Source organism: Scomber scombrus, chromosome 13, assembly GCF_963691925.1.
Source record: "Scomber scombrus chromosome 13, fScoSco1.1, whole genome shotgun sequence".
In the NCBI taxonomy this organism is placed as follows: domain Eukaryota; kingdom Metazoa; phylum Chordata; class Actinopteri; order Scombriformes; family Scombridae; genus Scomber; species Scomber scombrus.
This window is the reverse complement of record NC_084982.1, coordinates 25,037,625-25,057,913: the sequence shown is the minus strand read 5'-3', so window position 1 is coordinate 25,057,913 and position 20,289 is coordinate 25,037,625. Positions and strand designations below refer to the sequence as shown.

Sequence of the window (20,289 nt, the reverse complement as noted above, 5' to 3'; positions counted from 1 at the left end):
GTCTAACTTCTGAATAAGAAACTACATGAAGCAAAAACCAAGCACAAAAAAGAAAAATCAAGGATATTTTCAGATAATTTGTCAGTCAAAATATTGTCCTTCCATCCCAAAAATGGGAACAAGATCCTCAATGTTACAAAAGCTTTTTTGCCTAAAATGTAAACAAAATGTAACTATGTCAACTACAGGCGGGTAGAAGCACCCCTGATGAATCCACAGTCAAAGAGGTGCAAAAATGAAGCAACATTCACTTAAGCCACAAATAAACAAAGAAATATTGACAACTGATGGTCTACTTTGTTGGATCTGTCTGTCAGCTGAATGAAAGTGCCGCCCTTTTTTAATGATGTCCACAGCTCATTGATCTTTGTGGTTGTTGGGAAAGCTAGATGTAGTGCATCAGAGAAGAGTTGATGCCTTTTGTTTCCACTGTGCCACCATCACTTTGCAACCTGCTGATGTGTAGGGTAAAGGTCAAGTTCCATAGGGTGATGCCTCCACTGAATTGCGTTAAACTAAAACTAGAAATACACTGTGTGGTTGTATGACTCTGCCTATCAGTCAAGTTGCTGTTCATCCATGTCTGTCCAGACAAGGGTATTTTCCTTGTCTTCACATGCTTGACCAATAAAGTTGATGCTGATAGAACACAACAATTGTAGCCATGGCAGTAGTCAAAGCTTCAGATATAAATGTTGCTGTAAAGAAGCTACAAATTCTAAAATGGGGATGTTTCACACACATCTTCAATCTGGCAGCACACAAAAACCGTACAATTACCACAGTTTCACCCAAGTTTAGTGTCACCAATTCAGTATCGGACCAAGTGTGAAATAAAGTCACAATTTCACCTTCTGTTCAAAAGTTTGGGCTTTGAATAACGGCCACCAAAGTGTTTTTGCAGAACATTATGACATCACAGAGAAGTTGACCTCTGACCTTTTGGACATAAAATGTCATCAGGACATCATTTTTTCCTATTAGATAATTGTATGAAACTTTGTCATTTTATGAGGTCACCTTGACCTTTGACCACCAAATTCTAATAAGTTCATCCTTGAGTCCAAACGGATGTTTGTGCCAGATGAAATTCCCTCCAGGTGATCCTGAGATATGTTCACAAGACTGATACAGACTCGTCCGGACAGACAGACACCTCTGGCCACAACTGTCGCCAGCACATAGGCATTAAAAACACTCTTATACTGCACAGAAATACTACTACTAAACCTGACTGATACAAACAATGGAATAACACCTAAGAATCAGCACTGGCTCTCTGTTTAGTGAGACATCAAGATGCTAATTATCAGAGTGAGCTGCTGTTGTTTCTGTCCCTGAGTCTCCATGGAAACCATGTGTCCCCTGAGGTGTTATGGTCTGACTCGTCTACAACAGATGCACCAATGTGAGCTAAACAGGACCCTCTCTAAAATGTGTTTGTCCGCATTTGTATGCATGCTTATTTGTGTCTGTACATATGCCATAAGCGTTTGTTGGAAAACAAGGAGGCCATTTTCATTATTGCTTAATGTCTTGTTAATATGAAAAGACAGTTTATTTGACCTCACATTGTAAATGACTCTACAGTGTAGCTGCTTAAACTAATGTTATACTGATTTCACACAGCAGATGCTTTTATGTCGCACAATGTTTGTTCGACCCGTGGTGGACCCATTGATATGAAAAAGCTGTTACAAATTAATTGCGTAGATTTGTACAGATTTATTGTTCTGAGCATTTTGTTCAATTTGTTTATTACCTTTGAACATACACTAGTAAAGCAATTTCTGATGCTCATGCATAGCACTAATTATTAACTAACTATTAAAGCATTTCAATAACAAGACCATACCATTTGTACAGTATACACAAAACAGTTTTTTTGGTTTGTCAGTTGAATGAGGGTCATGTATGGTCCCCTAAGGTTTGCTTCATATGATGAGGTGAAAGCAGGCTTTTTGGATGTCACTGAGGTGGCTTTGGATGTAGCTGTGGTAAGCTTGAGTTGACCATCGGTCAATAATTCTGTAAGCCCAGCCTGCAGACACAGGGATGAAAGAAATTAACAAAATGCATGAGGTAAACAAGATTGAGAGGGATCAGGCACTTGGGGAAATATAACTTCACCCTTAGCGAGGGCTGAATCGGCATGTGGTGTAAGGGTGGCATTGGGTGGTGAACCCTGAAAAGTGGGAGGGTTGGAACAGCTGACTGGAGGAGGGTTGTAGTAGAGTTGTAGTAGAGTTGTAAACGTTTGGCTTTATTATCATTTAAGAGGAATAAGATGTCCCTCTCTCTAAGGCTCTAGTGGTAAACAACTATTCAAATGGAGATTTTAATTGTATGAAGAGAAGCTGTGTCCAGGATCAGCATGTTAGTTATGGTGTGGACGTGTGTGGAGTGTCTGAATCCCGGAGTAGCTTTCCTCTGAGCAGCAGCAACGATAACATCCTCTGTGTGGGTGTGGTGGTGAAGTGGTATCTTATTGGTACTGCTGGATTGAGAGCTATAGAGAGTTCTTTGACAAATAAGTGTTGCAGACTACAGGTGGGATGGATGAGTGGCTAGTTGTAGGGATCGGAAGGAAACAACAGTTTAGGTAGACACAGGTGCTTGAATTAGGAAAAGAATTAAGTCTTGTTCCTGAAACTTAATTATATTTGCCGTACAATTACTAGTCACATTCAGAATCGGTACTAGTTCTGGCTTAAATGTAACCATGCAGACTTGTGTTGGGATCAAAACTTTAGTAGTAGTCTATAGAAATACTATTTTCAAAGCAGAGAATTCATCATGAGGGTTTTTGCACAGTTTTTCATTTTGAAAAAAATAAGGAAAATTAACAACTTTCAACTGGACTTTTAGTGCAATGTATGCACTTTGAAGTATTTGGTGTGATATGGCTATTGTAACTGGCATACGAAACACCAATAGACTGGGAAAAACATAATTTTTGCTTTATAGGTCACATCTCAAAGAGCTGACACATAACATTATAAACTGAATTTGATTTGATTTTGATTAAAAACAAAATGTCAGCCCCAGTTCATTATAAATACAAAAAACAAATTAAATGAAATTATGACTTATCACCTAATAAACAAAACTTGTATACTGCATCAGAAGATTAAGTAGAGAGAAATATGAGAGCAGAGTGATATACAGCAGTGATATACATGGCCTGTCAATGTCAAGCATCACTCTCTGCAAATCCAATAGCCTGTTTTGAGTGACTCTGGTGGCCCTGTTTTCTGTTTCTAAACAGTCAATGATTACTTTGCTCTGACAAAGCAGGAAAGGCCAGAGGCAGGGTTGCTGTTGAAGGGGAATCGACTGTAGCCTCCGTTAATTAATGCCCCTGGTTGCCGGGAGAGAAAGTTTTTCTCTTGCAACACAAGGTTTTGCATCCCCATCTTTCTCTCTTTCTCTCTCTCGCTTTCTCTCTCTCTCCCTATCTCTGTCTATATGTTTCTCTCTCTCTCTCTCTCTCTCTCTCTCTCTCTCTCTCTCTCTCTCTCTCTCTCTCTCTCTCTCTCTCTCTCTCTCTCTCTCTCTCTCTCTCTCTCTCTCTCTCTCTCTCTCTCTCTCTCTCTCTCTCCTTGTCTATCCTTTTATCAATTCTCTCTATTGTTGGCTCTTTTTTTCCTGTTCAGTCTCAACATTTAACTCAATATTTGTCCCTCTGTCAGGTCAACAGCTATGGTGCCTCCCCTGTGTAATACATGAGGCAGTCATTTGGTAAGCAAAACACATAAAGTCCAACCACATTGTGTCTGGCTGTTTTGTGAAGAGATGACGAAGTGAGCTCAGTGAGCCTGAAAGGTACTGCTCTTAATTGTGCTACAGATTAACATGCTCAACTGCAATGTTTCTCAAATTAAAATGGGTTGTAATGCACAGTATTGCGATGACGAACAGTGTCGGAATAATATCTAAATACTGAATATATACATCACAATAAAATCCAGGTTATCCAGAGTTTTCTCTTTTTTATATCAAGCAAGCTAAACGTGATTATCATTCAAACAAATTCCTAGTACATACTTTTAACTTCTCTATCCCATATACTTATATTTTTGGAGCTGTGAGGGCAGGTTTCATGAGAAATGTGGGATGTCAGTAGTGGAGCCAAGTCACAGGCAGCAGTAAGCTAACATGTTGATGGCAGCACTAGAGCAGCAAAAGAGTAAATAAATGTTGCAGCATACGTTTAAAACTAATTAAAAGAGGCAGAAATACCAATATTTTGTAGCCATGTTTATCAAAAATTACTGTTTCAGTCTTGACATAACATTTACAAGATAGCTAATTCAGGTAGATTGTCTTGATCTAATGAGTAGGTCATGGCATACTTCAGACGAAGGGCTTCTTCTACATAATTGGTCACCGTTATTCAGAATTGGTCATTTCAAGAAATACAAATTAAGATAACATAAAGTAAGCCTGCAGTTATATGAGTTTAAAGTCCTGATCGGTTTTATGAACTCATTTAACAGTTTCATTGTGTCTTTTTTGTTTGTCTGTTAGTTTTATGGTGGTATTATTTGCAGTTACAAATATATTGCATATTAACATGACAAAATAATGGATTTGTTCTGTAACAGTTAACAGTATGCACAAAAAAGCATAAGCCATTATACTTCCATCCTTCTGTCTTCATTTAATAGCTTTATTTTTTGAGACTAGCAAAAAGGAGATAAATGACCAGAGTTGCAGCAGCTGAGTCACAAAGGAAGATAAGTCGCACTTGGTTTGAAAAAAAATAAAGCAGTCAGAAAAACACAGAAGGAGGCTGAGATAATGTCATGAAAGCTAAAATGTTTAAATTAAATTATAACATTCAAGATAGCTGACAGCTGACCACTATTAATGTGCTTTATAGACAGACTTCACAAGTATGTAGCAGTACTTTGCATTACCAGTAGAGTGTGCTGTAGCTTTCATCTACACTGTAGATATAGAGTTTATTTATTTCCATTAAAACACATTACCCATCTAGCTCTAAATCAATATGAACATAAAAATAATACTAGACCAAATATAACAATACATTGGACCTACAGTATAACTAAGTATTTCAATCAAAGCAGCACAGGTCTTTCCGTCTTCCACAAGGGACTAAAATCCAGGTCTGTATCAGGGAGAATTGATGCTGACAGTGTCTTTCCTTTACTATTTGTTTAGAAAGGAGATGCATGGGGAAAAGAGTCTGAAGTCACAGCAATTTATATTCACACCAGAGTGCTGAAGTCAGTACAAGACCTACGGATTTGTTTAGTCAGATGAAATGTCCTAAGAGCATTTTTGACAAATCCACAGTCTTGCTCTTCTTCCACAGACTGTCTTCATCTCTCTGTCTCTCTCACCTACATATTTACTTATATGTAAATATCTTCTTACATGTCAGTTGCTAAGCATATAGCATTAAGGCAGAATTAAAATACTGGTGGAAATCTTAATTGAGAATCTCCAAACAATTGTGTAAATGAGCTAAACTAATTGTATGCAAGCCATTTCATCAAAATCATCAGTGTCCATAAACAAGCTGCACAATCCTTGAACATCAACACATTTCATACATGACTACTTGCACTGTTACAGAGACTCAGCAGTTATATCATAAATATCCTAGCAACCACATCAGGTGCAATCATGGAAGTCTGATAGAAAATTGTCATAGTTACTGACTGAAACACTATGTAACAACCACACTAAAAAAAGACACATAACAAAGATCCCCCCACAACATTGCTATGGTGTGGGTGAAAAGTAACACTGAGTCATCTCAGAAGGTAGTTTTTGCCACAGATGAAATCCCATTCCCCTGCCCCAAAGCCTTTTTTTCTCAATAACAATGAAAACATGAAGGTAATTCTTCAAGCTACTGAAAATCTTGAAATGACTCAGCCATACCATAACTTTGCAAGACAAAATGTGCCACAAACAAACATTTTATGTGCAAACGGAGAAAAAAACAAGAACCATCATCTCCAGATAATGTTTCTCAAAGGATTATGTAACAATTTTACTCTTTGATTCACCTGCTTTCTTATGGTGTCTTTTGATATATTTGTATACAAGCATTGTATTGAACGGTGTTAGGTGGTTGCTCAGAGTTCACAATGAGAATGTTAATATGCTTATTTTCTACAAATACCATTTATTCACTGTTTACCATGTTCGCCATTTTAGTTTAGAATGTTAGCATGCTAACATTTGCTAATTGGCACTAACACAAAGTGAGGCTGGGGTTGGTGGGAATGCCATTAGTTTTGCAAGAATTTGGCAATAAAACAAAGTATTGGACAAATAAAAATGTTTACCAGATGATGATGGTGGAGCTAAATGAAAACTATTGCAATTAATCCTGAAGGGGATATAATTATGTTTATAACATTTCTTGGCAATCCATCCAACAGTTCCAACATTTCAAGCAAAACCACAAATGTTAACTTCATGATGGCGCTGACAGAGGAAAAGTCAGTGGATCACAAAAGTCATTAGGATGTATTGTATGAGAACCATGAATGTTGAGAAAATTTGGTGTACTCAGTCCTGTAGTTGCTAGTTTACATTACAGCTTGAAAAGACTCTGCCTAGGAAAGCGATACAAATGAACTGTTACTTTGTTTATTAGCCATATTTTTAGTTCTGGTATGTTTACAACAAAACAGGGTATAGCTCATTTACAAGTCATTATTCAAATGAGATCAATAAGATGAATTATATAAGAAACACAGGAATAAACCATCTCTGACTGTTTTATCTTGCTTAAAACACAATCATTTCTTCCAAGAGCTCATATCTTCCAAAATGGTGGCAAGAAAAGAGACCTAAATTATATCTCCCTTACTTTTCATGTCATCCAGGTCCGCAGTGGCCAACATCTGTGCCTCAGCCTCATCAGTGGGCACCTGCTGATAGATGGCAGTCTCCATAGCAGTCATGCTGCCAATGCAGATCCGCTCCCGCAGGTCATAGTTGCTCCGTTGGGCACCGGCCAGACGATGGTGGACGGGCTTCCTGCGGAACCAGCCGCGGTTTGCAGACACACTTGAGGGATCCGATCCTAGGGAAACACTGACCAGGAAGACAGATGGTTACTGGTGACAATAATGAAAAAATGTTGCCATGGTGACCTTCACTTTTCATGACATTAGGAAATAACTTTTTTATTGTTTTCTCTATTCCTTTATAATGAGTTATTCATGTATTGTAATATTTCATTAAATTATAATTCCACTGTATTTAATGTGTTCTTTAAACCAAACAAGCATTGGTTTACTCGACATATACTCTGCTGTGCCTTTTGGTTGTATTGCTGTCTCTTCACCAACAGAGGGCTTCATAACACAGCAGCTGACATTGAGCTCCTCACACAGCAATACATGACACAGGCATGGTGGCGTTTCTGTCTTTTCCAAAGCTGGACTCAGCAGACACAAATATTTGAGTCACCATGGAGTCCCTGACCTCCCAGCGGCAAACTCCATACATTATTCAAACCACCACCAAATAATTTATATTCTGATGGTTATGCATGTTTGCCGGCCAGATGGGTCCTTTAATATCTATGAATCAGCTGGAGCCATTAGTAAATCATAATTGCTTTTAGACATGTACGCATGGGTTATCAGTATGAAATGAAACTGGGAACGCGTTCATTTTACAGATTCCTTTTTCGTATCTTCTAGGACACAATTTTGATTTTATGGCCCAAAACCTAACTTCAGTCATTTCCAGCCACAGTATGCAGCTCTTTTAAGTGGCAAAGCTCTGATAAGTCCACTGTGAGCTAAAGCTGCTAAAGTTAGCAACTACCTGAAGAATAAGCTGATGCGTTTAAAGCATAAAGTGGCTGAGCATAATACTATAGCAATCAATGTAGTCTATGGCAACAGGCCTTTCATAGCAGACTGAATAGTACAGTTGTTACAATAACAATAGCAATGGCTCTGATTTTCCCTGAAGCATGTTGCCATGGTATAAACATGATAATACACTCTGAGACATTGTGCTTGACTGCTTTTCTATAATGACATTTAATACTATATATTATCTATATATTCTCCCATTCTGACTTTTTGGGAATTCTACTGTATGGACAGTTTGAGTGCTATATATCATGAGTGCACAATTGTAGTCTGCACAGGTGGCTGTAATGTATTTAGGTCAACCATCCTATGCTTCAAAACCTTTTCATGGTAAATTAACTCAATTATGTAATCCTAAAATGTGTCCCAAATCCCCTATGAATACCTCTCTTAGGACATACCACAGGAGTCTTCAGTACAAACAGAATCATGTGAGGTGCTGTAAGAGCGTACCTGTTGCTAGCTGCTTCTTCTCCATTCAACTCATTATGGTGTCCAAGGACAGCAAGATGAACCTCCCTCTTTATCGGAGTTGGTGTGGATTTCCCCGACAACAGATGTTCTTCCTTTTCCGTGTGAAAGGTAGTGAGCGGAAGGGGTTCCTCCAAGTCCTCTTGGCTCCCCAAACTAAACTAAGAGGAAGAGGAAGATCAGTGAGAGGGGTGGAATATGGTGATGTGTGGTGTGAAAAACAAAGGATGCACAAAATAAATCAGGAAAAGAAAAGACCCTGAGTTAATTTTTTTATTGCATTTATTTTGCTGCTTTGACACTGTAGACATCCTGTGGCTCTTCAATCTTATTTTACCTGTGGTTGGATATCAGGTAGCTCTGTCGGCGTGGCAGCCACCTCATGTGCTTCTCTCTCGGACTCCGCTTCTTCCTCATCTACCTCGTGGATGGTAGGCGTAACCTCGGAGGGGGGCAGAGAGGTCTTTTTTTTCTTACGTTTCTTTTTGCGCTTTCTGTCTGTGCTGTGCACCCTCTTGCGTAAACGCTGTGGCAGGGGCAGGTGGGTGGACAGGGGGTGATGTGTGTGATGAAATGTGTGTCTGTGATCTGTGTTAAAAAGAAGAAAAAAAGTCGAAAACACAGCAATATATCAATTGTTGGATTTTTGTCTACTGAGTAAGTAGATACTTTTATCTACTACTATTTTAATTTCTAATACTATTTTGTCCCTCTGTACTGCATATGATGTCTTACTATGGAAGTAGTTGATATTTCAGATGACAAAGTAGGTGCTTTTGATATAAACCTAAATTGATGCTGAAAATGGTAAGTCATGAGCTGTCCTCGGGGATGGGCAGCATCATCAGGGGAGCTGATTTTGAGCTACTCTATATGCAATGCAGCCTGTCTGGAATATTGCTGGCCCCATTATCAACTGTTCACAAAACAGTGTCAAGACATTTCATCTATGCATCTATCATCTATCTGAGAGAAGACTAAGTAACATTGTTTAAAAAAAATCACCTGATCTGTATACCTGCAGCAAATGTATTTAAGTCTGTTTATTGTTTATAGTTAGCTTAAATTAAAAAAACTAGCTTTAGCTGATAAAATGTGCTAGATTTCAACCAGCAATCAGTGGTTGCCTGCTGTTTGCATAGCAACATTAAAAGGGGCAAGATGTAGATAGTGTCAAGTGTCAATATAAAAAAGAATAAAAGTATTAAACTGCACTATTTTGTACGACAGAGTAGCAACACTGTGGGAAAACAATTCTTAGATTTCAAGAATAAAGTCATAATAATTACAAGAATACAGAAAAAGTAGTAATATAACACGATAAAGTCGTAATGCTATGAGAACATTTGATTAGAAAAAGGCTTATTAGGAGAGTTGTTGAGTTATTACCTACGACACAGTATTTGGGTCACAATGAGGGGGGGGGGGAATCAGAAAATTTCACACTAAACTTCTTCTTCCTATTTGAGTAATTGACTTCCTGATAAAAATGTTAATCAATACTCATTACTAGTAATTAACAGTGTATAAGTGACACTTACTTCTTAATTGTATGATATAATGTGTAATCTGTGCTTACACTCAAAGTCTTTCTCCGTGTAGTGTCGGCCCATCCGGTCTCCACTGGTGGAAGCAGAGTCATTGAATATGTCTCCAAAGCGCTCCACAGACAGTGCTTTCTCCCAGTTCTCCTCTTCCTCCTCTCCTTCTCGTTCCTCCTCTGATCCTTCGTCATCTTCCACCTCCACCTTCACCCGGAGAAAGGTAAAGACAAAATAAAACACATCAGCATTTTTCGTTTTCTCGGATAAGACAGAGAATCAACAACGAATCAACAAAGTCAAGGATAGGATTGAATAAAATAACAATTACATGGCTGTAATTGTACAGGGAGAAATAATACTAGATATTGATTTCTTCTCTCGTGGCTAGTCATGTCACAACCTCTGAGCTGTTTCAGTTTGTTAAGAAATCTCTAACAAGCCTTGATGAATCACATTCGCTGTTGAATGGGAATATGAATGGGGCATCTGTTCATGCGGAAAGCAATCACCACTGCCATGAATTTAGGAACTTGACATGATTACATGAATTGTGCTACCCTGATTACTACATTGTACGTATAAGCGTATTAGTGGAAAATCCAATCCGACATTCCTTTCGAATAACACAACGCTTGGCTCTGATGTCAGAAATGGCAGACACACAGGGAACAGATTCATACTAAATGATGGTAGAAAATAATGCTAATTCGGGATGAATGACAAGAATTCTAACACCAATTCTATTGTGATACTGTCTCAACACAGTGCGTGCACATGGGAACGCATGTGAGGAAGCAACTAGTTGTAACTGTGAATCGTGGTTATCGACTCGATCTGTTGCTAACAAAGGTTTTAATTGTTCTCACCCACATTGAGGCCAAAACCCATGACAATCGCCCCCACGTGAATATAATATTACTCACTGTAAGACTTCAAACCACCTTAGCTTTGTATTTGTCGCAGGATAAATGTCAAAATGTATTTTAACACAATTCTGTGCCAGTAGAATGAGCACACTGTGTCTGTATATCCTCCACTTCATGTAGGGAGGACATCAAATCAATACAACAAAGTGCTAAGCAGCAAATAAGTAATGCACTAGGAAGCCTCTGGAGACAGTGTAGGTTGATGGGAGTGTCCCGCCACAGTCAATCGGTGCCTGTGATAGGTCAAATCACTGGGACAAGCCGCTTCCTCCACCCTCAGATTGGTGCTGGCATAGTAAGCACTCTGACTACTGCTCTGTGGCCTCAGATTTCGCTGTTCCAGGGCTCCATTACTTCCTAATTACCAGTGGGAAGCAGGGACAGGATACGTTTAATGATCTGAGCTACCTATTTACACAGGGCCAAGGCTGATGAAGCCAGGCAGAATATAAAAGGCAGAATTTTAAATTGAGTGAGCAGTAAAAGCTTTGTTTTCACTGGACCGGCAGCTCAATTTTACCTATTATTATTTAAGGTGTTTTATAATCCTGCAAACCAAACCAATTCGTAGTTTAATTCAACGTTATCCTCCTTGCCTTGCTCTGTTAAACACTGGTCATTAATGCAAGACCCTGAAATTAAAAGTCCTGATTTAATGCAAGAGGGAGAATACTCTTAGCTGAGCCCTACAGTAAAGGGACTCGTTCTAAACCTGGTTTCGCTATGCTCGAGCTTCACTGGTGCAAATGATTCAAAACCCTTTCATGTCAGCTTTAAAGTCAGGTGGGGTGGACAGTAGGAGGGCAAGTCCAGCCTGGGTGGTGGAGGCACTATGTGAATAGGAATAGTGTGAGAGACAATCGAGTACAATGATTTCAAATATGGTACTCACTATCAACAGATAGGCCAATATCAGAGTTTAACATGTAAATATATGACTCAATAATACAGTGTATGGATACTAAACCTTTGTATTCACACACACAGATCCACTATGTCTGGTGAGAAATTCTAGTTTTAGAAAAAAACAACAACAACAGGAAACTGCTTCTAACTTTCAGAAACCAGCAATCATGCCCAGGTGGGAAATTAGGCAGGGTTTGAACTTCTCTGGCAAGATCTTTCTTTCATTTTAACACAATAACTTGTGTAATTGTTCCTGCGTACAGCCAAAAGTGACACTCTGAAATCCTCCAGGGAAAGACTGTCCAAAAGTGCGTCTTTATTTCTGTTTGTATGATTCATCGTGTATCTCCTCTCGACTGCTGCAGGCTTTTTAATCCACGTCTTTTGGTGCAAAGCACAGACTTTTTGTAGGAACTAGTTTGTTTCAACCATAGTGACACCTTTAGATGATAAGACTATGAACAGACTAGTTACAGTCACTCTGAAAGAAACCTTGTTGGTTATGCGTTTGAAGAATTTCAAACAGTTTTTGGTTTTTTTTCTTCCCGAGCTCTTAAAACTTTATATTCCAATTTCAGTCAGCTATGTTGCCATTGCCAACATGGAGATTGAAATCTGCTAAAATTAATATTGTTATAATGAATATTGGATAAGGGCTCTCATCTCAGGCAGTTTACTGTGAGTGTTAGTACTGAGGGTCACCATCAACAACAGACACAATGACATTTGATGAACGATAATTCAACCCATCACACTGCAGCTGGTTTGACCACTTCTAATCAATTATGAGGAGAGAAGGCTTCAATTAAATTATCTTAACGATCTGCACCAAGCCGCACTTGAGTTAGAAACATGCTGTCTAACCTTTCCTCATTAACTGGCCAATTTCCACTACAACATTAATATTTCAGATTTAGTGGAATGCTGAGCCAAATGGATGCATTAAAATATGTATAAGCTGCTGACTAAGATGGAAAACTGTGTATCTGTTTGCCTTGTTTGTTTAGGATCAAATGATCTCATGTTAGCAATCAGGACAAAAGTAAAAGTGTGGCTTTATGTGTCACTTTGCAGCTACTTTTATGCCATTCATAAGGGGATTAGGGATAATGGTACAAGCTGGGTTTAATTTACATAGCGTTGATTATAACAGGGTTACAGTTTTAACCCTTTACATACTGTTCATATTCTGACTCATAATTAGTCTCTACACCAATTTACATTCATAAATTCCCCATCAGTCATTTATAAATGTTTGATTAATCCTTAATGAAGCTGTCAGAGAGTTAACAGAGTGTATTTTATTAATTTATGGGAAAAAATAAACTCATAAAGATGAATAATACAATGACTTGTTAAAGTTTTCATTAACGAACACAGGTCAAATTTGTACATTTGCAAGAAAAATATTCCCTGAAACAAAGGATATTATTTTCCATTTGTTGAGTTTTGAACCTGGATAGTTAAAAGCTGACCACATATGTAACATATACTCTTATCAACCTGCAGATCAAATGGCCCCGTAATTCATCTCCCCACTTCAATCCAACATTGAAACCACATGCTGCACAAGCATCCTGAAACCTTACTCGTTATTCTATATAAAATGATACCGAAAAATCATTCTTGAAATAGGGAAAGTGTATAAAATCATGTGCAACAAGACAACTGGAATATTTCCAGGTGATTTAATGCTGCAGCAGTAAAAACATACCTGAGATGTTGAGATATAGGATATCTTTTACCAAATGTAAGTCTTTTTGAAGTCTTTTTGAGATGAAAAACTCAATGTTCAACAAAAGAACTGGCCAATGACACAGCATAAAACTACTGTCACAACAAGATGAACAGCAGGCCTTTCTCACAGAGGACATTTTGACATGACTTTCATTGTGTTGAGCCAGTTTTCAGTGCTGATGCCGTCAATATGTCACAGTATGTTCTCCAGGCAGACATTGTAGATTTTAAAGTCTAATGCAAGTCAAAGAGGATCTTACAGTAAAGAGCAGAGATTCTTTGGTAGTAATTTAAAATCTGAAAAAAACTTTCTCTCCTTCACTGATTCTCTGTTCAGTTTGTTTTGCCTCTTGTTATTTAGCGGTGTTAAAAACCGCTTCCCACTCCCTTCATCTGGGGCTCTTTGATGAAAGTAGCTGGCACTCTTCCCAGAAAAACAAATATCGGTATCAGTGCTTCTTTTCATTCTGCAATTGATGTTTATGGGCAAATATTTCAAACATCTTTGCCTCTCAGAGATTGGTATTTTTAAATTTGAACTCTATCTTTACTATTAATGAAAGGTAAGCAAGTTTCTCTTGAATATGAGGCGATCATTACATGCATTCATAGATCTCAATAAAACATTTATTTCTGCTTCCTCCTCTTCATCTCTAATCCAGTCCTGTATCAAACAGCCACAGCAGCAATAATGAGCTCTTAGATTCAGCAGGCATCTGAAGCTGAAAACTTTAAGTGCAAAAAAATGTAACATTAAGTACACGATGATCGCATTGCATTTAATAAACTGGGAAACTGACTGAGAGTCATCAGGTCTGATTCTCCAAACTTTGTCTAACAGATGTTCATCTGCAAATTCAGACCATTTGCACGGCAATGGCAGCCAAAGTAGTGATGATTGTGTGCAGCCAATGTGTTTCTGGCAAGTACAGTAAATGAAGACGTGCAAAAGCTGTGACCTGATTTTAAAAACCTTTCTCCTTAGCTCTTAAAGTGATCAAAACAGCACAGGAAGCACAAGGAAATTAGAATGTCCTTTTAAAATGTTGCTCTCATTGATATCCTAAATATTCCCCTAGTCTACACAGACACACAAAAGTCTCCCTGATAATGTAACAGCATATTATGGCCGCCAGGTTTAATTATTTCAACTTATTTCAACACTACAGTACCCATGAGCCTCAGCTACCTACTATAAAGAGAGAAGCCAAAGCATTGACCATAGAATCCAAAAGTAAATTCATTTTTAGTGCAGACTATACTCCTGAGAACACTAAAAACGGACAAATACGTGTTAGCTTTCTAATAATAACTAGAGAGTTCCTCACATAAGTTGTTTTTCACATGTTTTATTATGACACATGCAATGTGGAAACATGGAGCCTCCAGTGCAAAGACACAGAGAATGGACTCAACAGGAGACTCTTCTTCGTGTTTAGCTGTTAAACTTCTGAAATGAAAAATATTTTCATATTCATAGATTCAGGATTTTTTTCAGTGAGGTTGAAGATGTCATTTTAAGAATTTCTAACAAGGTAACTGAACTTTTTTTTGTGTAAAAAACTATGGTATATCAGATGCAAAAAAGTATCTTAACACATGTGCAGAGAAGATCTTTAAGTCACGATGTATTAAGCCCTCCATGCCACCGTAGTTTACAGTCAAAATAAGACATATTGTTTCAATGAAAAAAATCGACATTGCTTACAGTATGTCATGACCAAAACCACCAACACCCACAATAGAATCTCCTTCAAAGAAACTGCAGCTCAAATGAGCTGTCAGCAGCTGGTGATATTTCTGTGGTGATGCAGACTCAACTGGGCCAGAGGGGTTTGATACCCACACATACCCTCACAACAGTGGGCTATAGTTCAGAGTAGCTTCCATCATCTATTGGCGATAACAGAGCAAGTACGCTGTTCTTTTTCTCTCCATAGCTGGTGTATGTGTGTGTATTTTAAGTATAGAGTGGACAACTAATTGAGGGTGGGAAATCGAAAGATCCACTTATGTTGCCAAGCAGTCAACCTATTATTTTCTTTACGCCAGTGTCACAATATGCTATGCATTCGGTGCATGACAAGGTTCCCGCTGCGCATAATGACACATCACCTGCTTGGCAGAGCCATTTCTCCCCGAGAACATAGGCTAATCTGTTCCACTTGAATAATAGCATTGCATCCTGCAAAGCAGGACATGAACATTTTCCACAGACTCATGTGTGACTCATCCCTGTGTCGAGACGTTGGAGAAAACATTTCAGTCTTGAAGGGATTTGAATGCTTTTTTTTTTTTTTTTTTTATAATTCCAGATGCTCATCGTGCTGTAATGTGAAGGAATTTTATCACTCCAAATCTTTGCAGGGATAAAACACATTATTTCAAAAGTGCATGTTGGCTGATTTGTTTCGTAATATCTGAGAAAACGGAATGCTTGTGGCATTATCACATTTGTGCTTACTTTTTTTTTTTTCTTTAACCTATTGAAAAATGCCATTTGAAACAACCTAAACAGGCCCTTTGATTTTGACATTAATGATACACAAGCAGTTGCAAAGAGCAGCACTGGCCCGAGGGTTTGAGAAAAAACACTAACAGCCAAATATGTCTTTTTAAAATATCAGATCCAGCTGGGGAGTTACACAATTTGGGAAACAGGAAATACCACATCAAACAATTTTTTTGTGTAGCTGCAATGATTAGTCATAAATCAATGGAGTCATTTTGATCATTAATTAATAATTTAAGTAGTACTTCAATCAGAAATGCCAATGTTTGAGAATAAACTGCTTTTCTTGGTCCTACATGATAGTTATGTGAATATTTTGGGTTTTGGACTGCTGCTCGTGTGAAATAATTTGTTGACGTCACTTTGTGCTCTGGGAGATAGTGGTTGGCAAATATCAGCCTACCACTATCCAAATCTGTCCCTACAACAAAAATGTTCTGCCCCAGAGTGAAAGCTTATAATTCACATCAAAAGTTTTCCATGCCTGTTCACAAATCCACAGCAGATAACAATGTCAGCACAAGGCTCATGTAAAATTTATGACCTAGTATCATGTTATAAGCTTATGAGATGTGCAGTATAAAACAGGTAAGTAACATAATTTGGTTATCTGACAATAACAAGTATACGTATGTGTCAATACCGGTCCTTCCACCATGAATTAAGCAGGCCACAGTTTATTGTGTGTTGAATAGAGATGTTCTTAGATACCTTTGTTTTCTTCTCAGTACTGTTACCAATGTCTAAACTTATATATGAGCCAATACAAAGTACCAATCCGATACCACTGTAAAGTTTGTTCAACAGCTGTATACTACTAACCCTGTACGGATGTGATATGATTGCTGTCTTTCATGTGATGCATCTTCAAATGCTTTAAAGGATTGTTGGTTTTAACATTGGCAACACTAGTGCCACTATTTTATAAGCAAATGAAGACTTCACGACCAAGATTAAGATGAATTAGTAATGAAAATAACTATTAGCAGCAGTTATTTTTATGATTTTCATCATATAGCAAACTCTGCCTGACTGACCCTTCATAACAAAGTAGGTGATTGGTGTGAAAGTGTAAACTAAGCACAAGGGTTTAGATAAAATGCTGCTTAAAACCAGTTAACACTGGCTCAAAGCATGTTCTCATAGCAAACTGTTGAACCTGCATTTGAAGGCTTCGTTTTTACAGTCTCAAGCTTCTAGCCACACTGCTACAAGGCCACTTACTGTAGCTCTAAAAGGCTCTTTTCCTGGTTCACTGAGCGTGACTTTATTGTACAAGTTGCAATACACCCCCTGCACAGATTTCTCTCTCAATTCAAGGATACTCTAATATAAAAATGTTCCTGCAAAGTCAAACTCGCCACTCAGTACTAGTCCACGTTTGCATAGCCCTTTCTCCACCCTTGAGCCCACAGTCACAATGCTTTCCAAAATGAACTCTTTCAGTTCCCATACTTCCATATGCCACAATGCAAACCAGCACTGCCAGTTGAAAAGGGAAAACCATATTATTTTCCATGCATTGGACCGCAAATTGACTTGCAGTACGAAATATGTTGGGCTCTCACAAAAGCATGTCCTGAAGACAGCATTTCCACATTATTCTTTTTTATTAGGCTTAAAAGTTTCCTTTTTGATAAAGCTCACAGTCAGGGCCAGCCTAGGCTTTTTCTTTGGATCAGTTATACTGCTGTAGGCCTTGACTGCGGGGGATTATGCACTGAGCTGCTCTCTCCTCCTTTCCCTCTCCATCTGTAGACATTAATGTACCATTAATGCATGTTACTAACTTGGCATCGTCCCCATAGTTTTGTGCTTTCGGCTGCGTCCCACCTGCTGTCACCGTGGTCCAGTTTGACACCCACCACTGCTACTGCAATTATTATTAGTCATATGTCCATTTCTTATGTTGTTGTTATTGTTATTATTGTCATTGTTGTGCTTCTCTGTGTCTCTCTCTCCTCTCCTCCTTGTTCTTTACTCTTGGAGCCCAGTTCTGCTCAAGGTTTTTTCCCGTCAAAGGGGAGTTTTTCCTTGCTGCTGTTGCCAAGTGCTTTTTCATGGACTGCAAACTATAAGTCAAGTCAAATTAGGTCTCTGTACTTCTGTGATTTGGTGCTATATAAATAAAACTGACTTGACTTCTATTTTTTGCAGTCTTGTAAAAGAAATATTTGAATAGTTTGGGAAATATTTGCTTTTAGCCAAGAGTGAGATGGGTAAATATATTCCTGTGTGTGTGTGTGTGCACTATATATGGAGCTGCAGGTGATTAGTTTAGCTTAGCATTAAGACTGGAAGCAGGGAGAAACAGTTAGCCTGGGCTTTCTCCAGAGTTCAATAATAGGCTTGTCAGCACTTCCAAAACGTACTAATTAACATGTTGTACACATGTTGTTCAGAAATGTAAAAATTATGGGTAATTCTGTGCTATTACTAAGTCGCTTCACCCAGCTATTGCACTCTTGCAACAAGTAAAAACACAAATTGATGTATTTATATTTCTGTTTGTGTGTGGATTAAATGAGCTTTAGAGGTGTTGATGAGCATAATTTAGAATTTTGGTTAACACTGTTTCTGCCTGTTTCTAGTCTTTATGCTAAGCTAAGCTAATTGCCTCCTGGCACACAACAAATTACCTTAAGTGTCAAACTAGTCTTTTAAATATGCACATATTCATGGTTTGAGGACTTAACGGTAATACACAACCAGCAAAGAATCCACTCCTGTATAAGCATAAAGAGCCTCTTGGAAATCAATGAATGAAATGAAAAGGACTGAATCATCTAAACCATACACTCACACATACACAAAGCACAACGGTAAGAGACTGTTACCATACTTGCCCCAGAGACTCTGCCACTGTTCATAATCACTCAGTTGCTTGGAAGAGCTCTCAGGTATAATTATGGAAGTTCAAATCAAACTAAATGCTAATGTTTTTTTACAAGGTTATTCTGCACCATCAAAGCACTGGGCTGGATAGTTAACCTCCTTAAAGGACTGACAGCCAAAAGGCAACACAATCTCCCCAACGTACAACAAGCAGACTTGCTCTGGATTAAATTGGAGTGCTTGTGGTTTTTCTTTGGTCTCATTTAATCAATTTGTACCACAAAGCAGTAAGATGATGTACATTTTTACTTCAAAGTAACTTACGAGACTGCTTACCTGTTGTAGGTTGATCAACACGTCTATCTCAGGGGCATGACCTCCTGTAGCCATGGGGCCTGGCGTGTGGCCAGGGGTAAAGAATAGATTCTGACAAGGACAGGGGACAGGGGGAAGACAGCTACTGTCGCTAAAATAAAACGGAGGGATTAGTTGGGGAGCGATGAGAGTGGCCAAACGTCCTATAGATAGAGTATGATAGGGGCGGAGGGGATCAGGTGTGACTGAGGGAGTAGGGTGGGGTTAGTGTGGTTGAGAGAGGGGAGTAGGTGGGAGAGGGCAAAAGGGAAAGATGGGGTGCAAAGCAGTAGGAACCTAGGGGGAGGACAGGGATCAGCCCTTCTCTTTCACGGCTGGGGGTCCAGGAAGCCTTTGGGGTGGCATAACCTGCAGGAGGAGGAACAGGAAAGACACAATTATTAGTCTCAGAGTCTAAAATTTAAGCACAACTTCTGGATGCTCAGCTAAGTAGAGTACACAAACTCCACACACTGCAAATGGTCTCATCTGTATGCTGAGAAAAACACACCCACACACACAGTTTGAAAGGCATTTTAAATGTTAAAGGCAAATATGCAAAGAAAATGACTGTCTCTATTGAAATGTGGAGCGTGTTTTCAGAACATTTCTGAAATGATATGAACATGAAATCAGTTCAGAATCAGTGCATAAACTAGCTTCTCCTAAATATATTTAAGAGATAAGATTACACAAACACTGGGACTAAAGAGACACAGTGACACATCATGACATTTAATGGCTCCATCACACTCCATCATTCATTTTTGACATTAATGATTTGATATCTTATGAGTAACATGTTCACTGCAGTGTTTTTATCAGTTACCATAGTGATAGGGAAGACGCTGACATGTAACAGTCAAGAACCCTGTCTGGACTTAAACCGAGGATGTTGTGCTTTATAGAATGGGCTCTCCTTTTAGTTGAGGACCCCTCAACTTCTAAAAGTACCTCTTAACTGTTTTTTGTGGCATAAACATAAACCCTCCTCTACACAATAAAGTAAAAACACAATAAAAGAAATCTGAAACAAAGGCATATTCACATACTCCCTAATGCAGTGCATCTTAAACAATATTCAATTTTTATGCAGAGAGAAGATCAATACCACTCCACGTTTTGCA

The 20,289-nt window shown here is 38.5% G+C and overlaps 1 protein-coding gene across 1 annotated transcript in view; it reads right to left on the bottom strand.

Moving 5' to 3' along the window:
• slc4a3 (solute carrier family 4 member 3) overlaps positions 1-19,198 on the bottom strand; it is a 41,836-nt gene extending 22,638 nt beyond the window's left edge. The window contains exons 1-5 of the mRNA XM_062431330.1: positions 19,145-19,198; positions 9,928-10,096; positions 8,686-8,936; positions 8,331-8,509; positions 6,857-7,083 (exon numbers count right to left, since the gene is read on the bottom strand). Of these exons, the coding sequence (XP_062287314.1) occupies positions 6,857-7,083; positions 8,331-8,509; positions 8,686-8,936; positions 9,928-10,096; positions 19,145-19,198 (880 nt within the window). The remainder of the gene's footprint in view (positions 1-6,856; positions 7,084-8,330; positions 8,510-8,685; positions 8,937-9,927; positions 10,097-19,144) is intronic.
• Between the last annotated feature and the right edge of the window lie 1,091 nt (positions 19,199-20,289).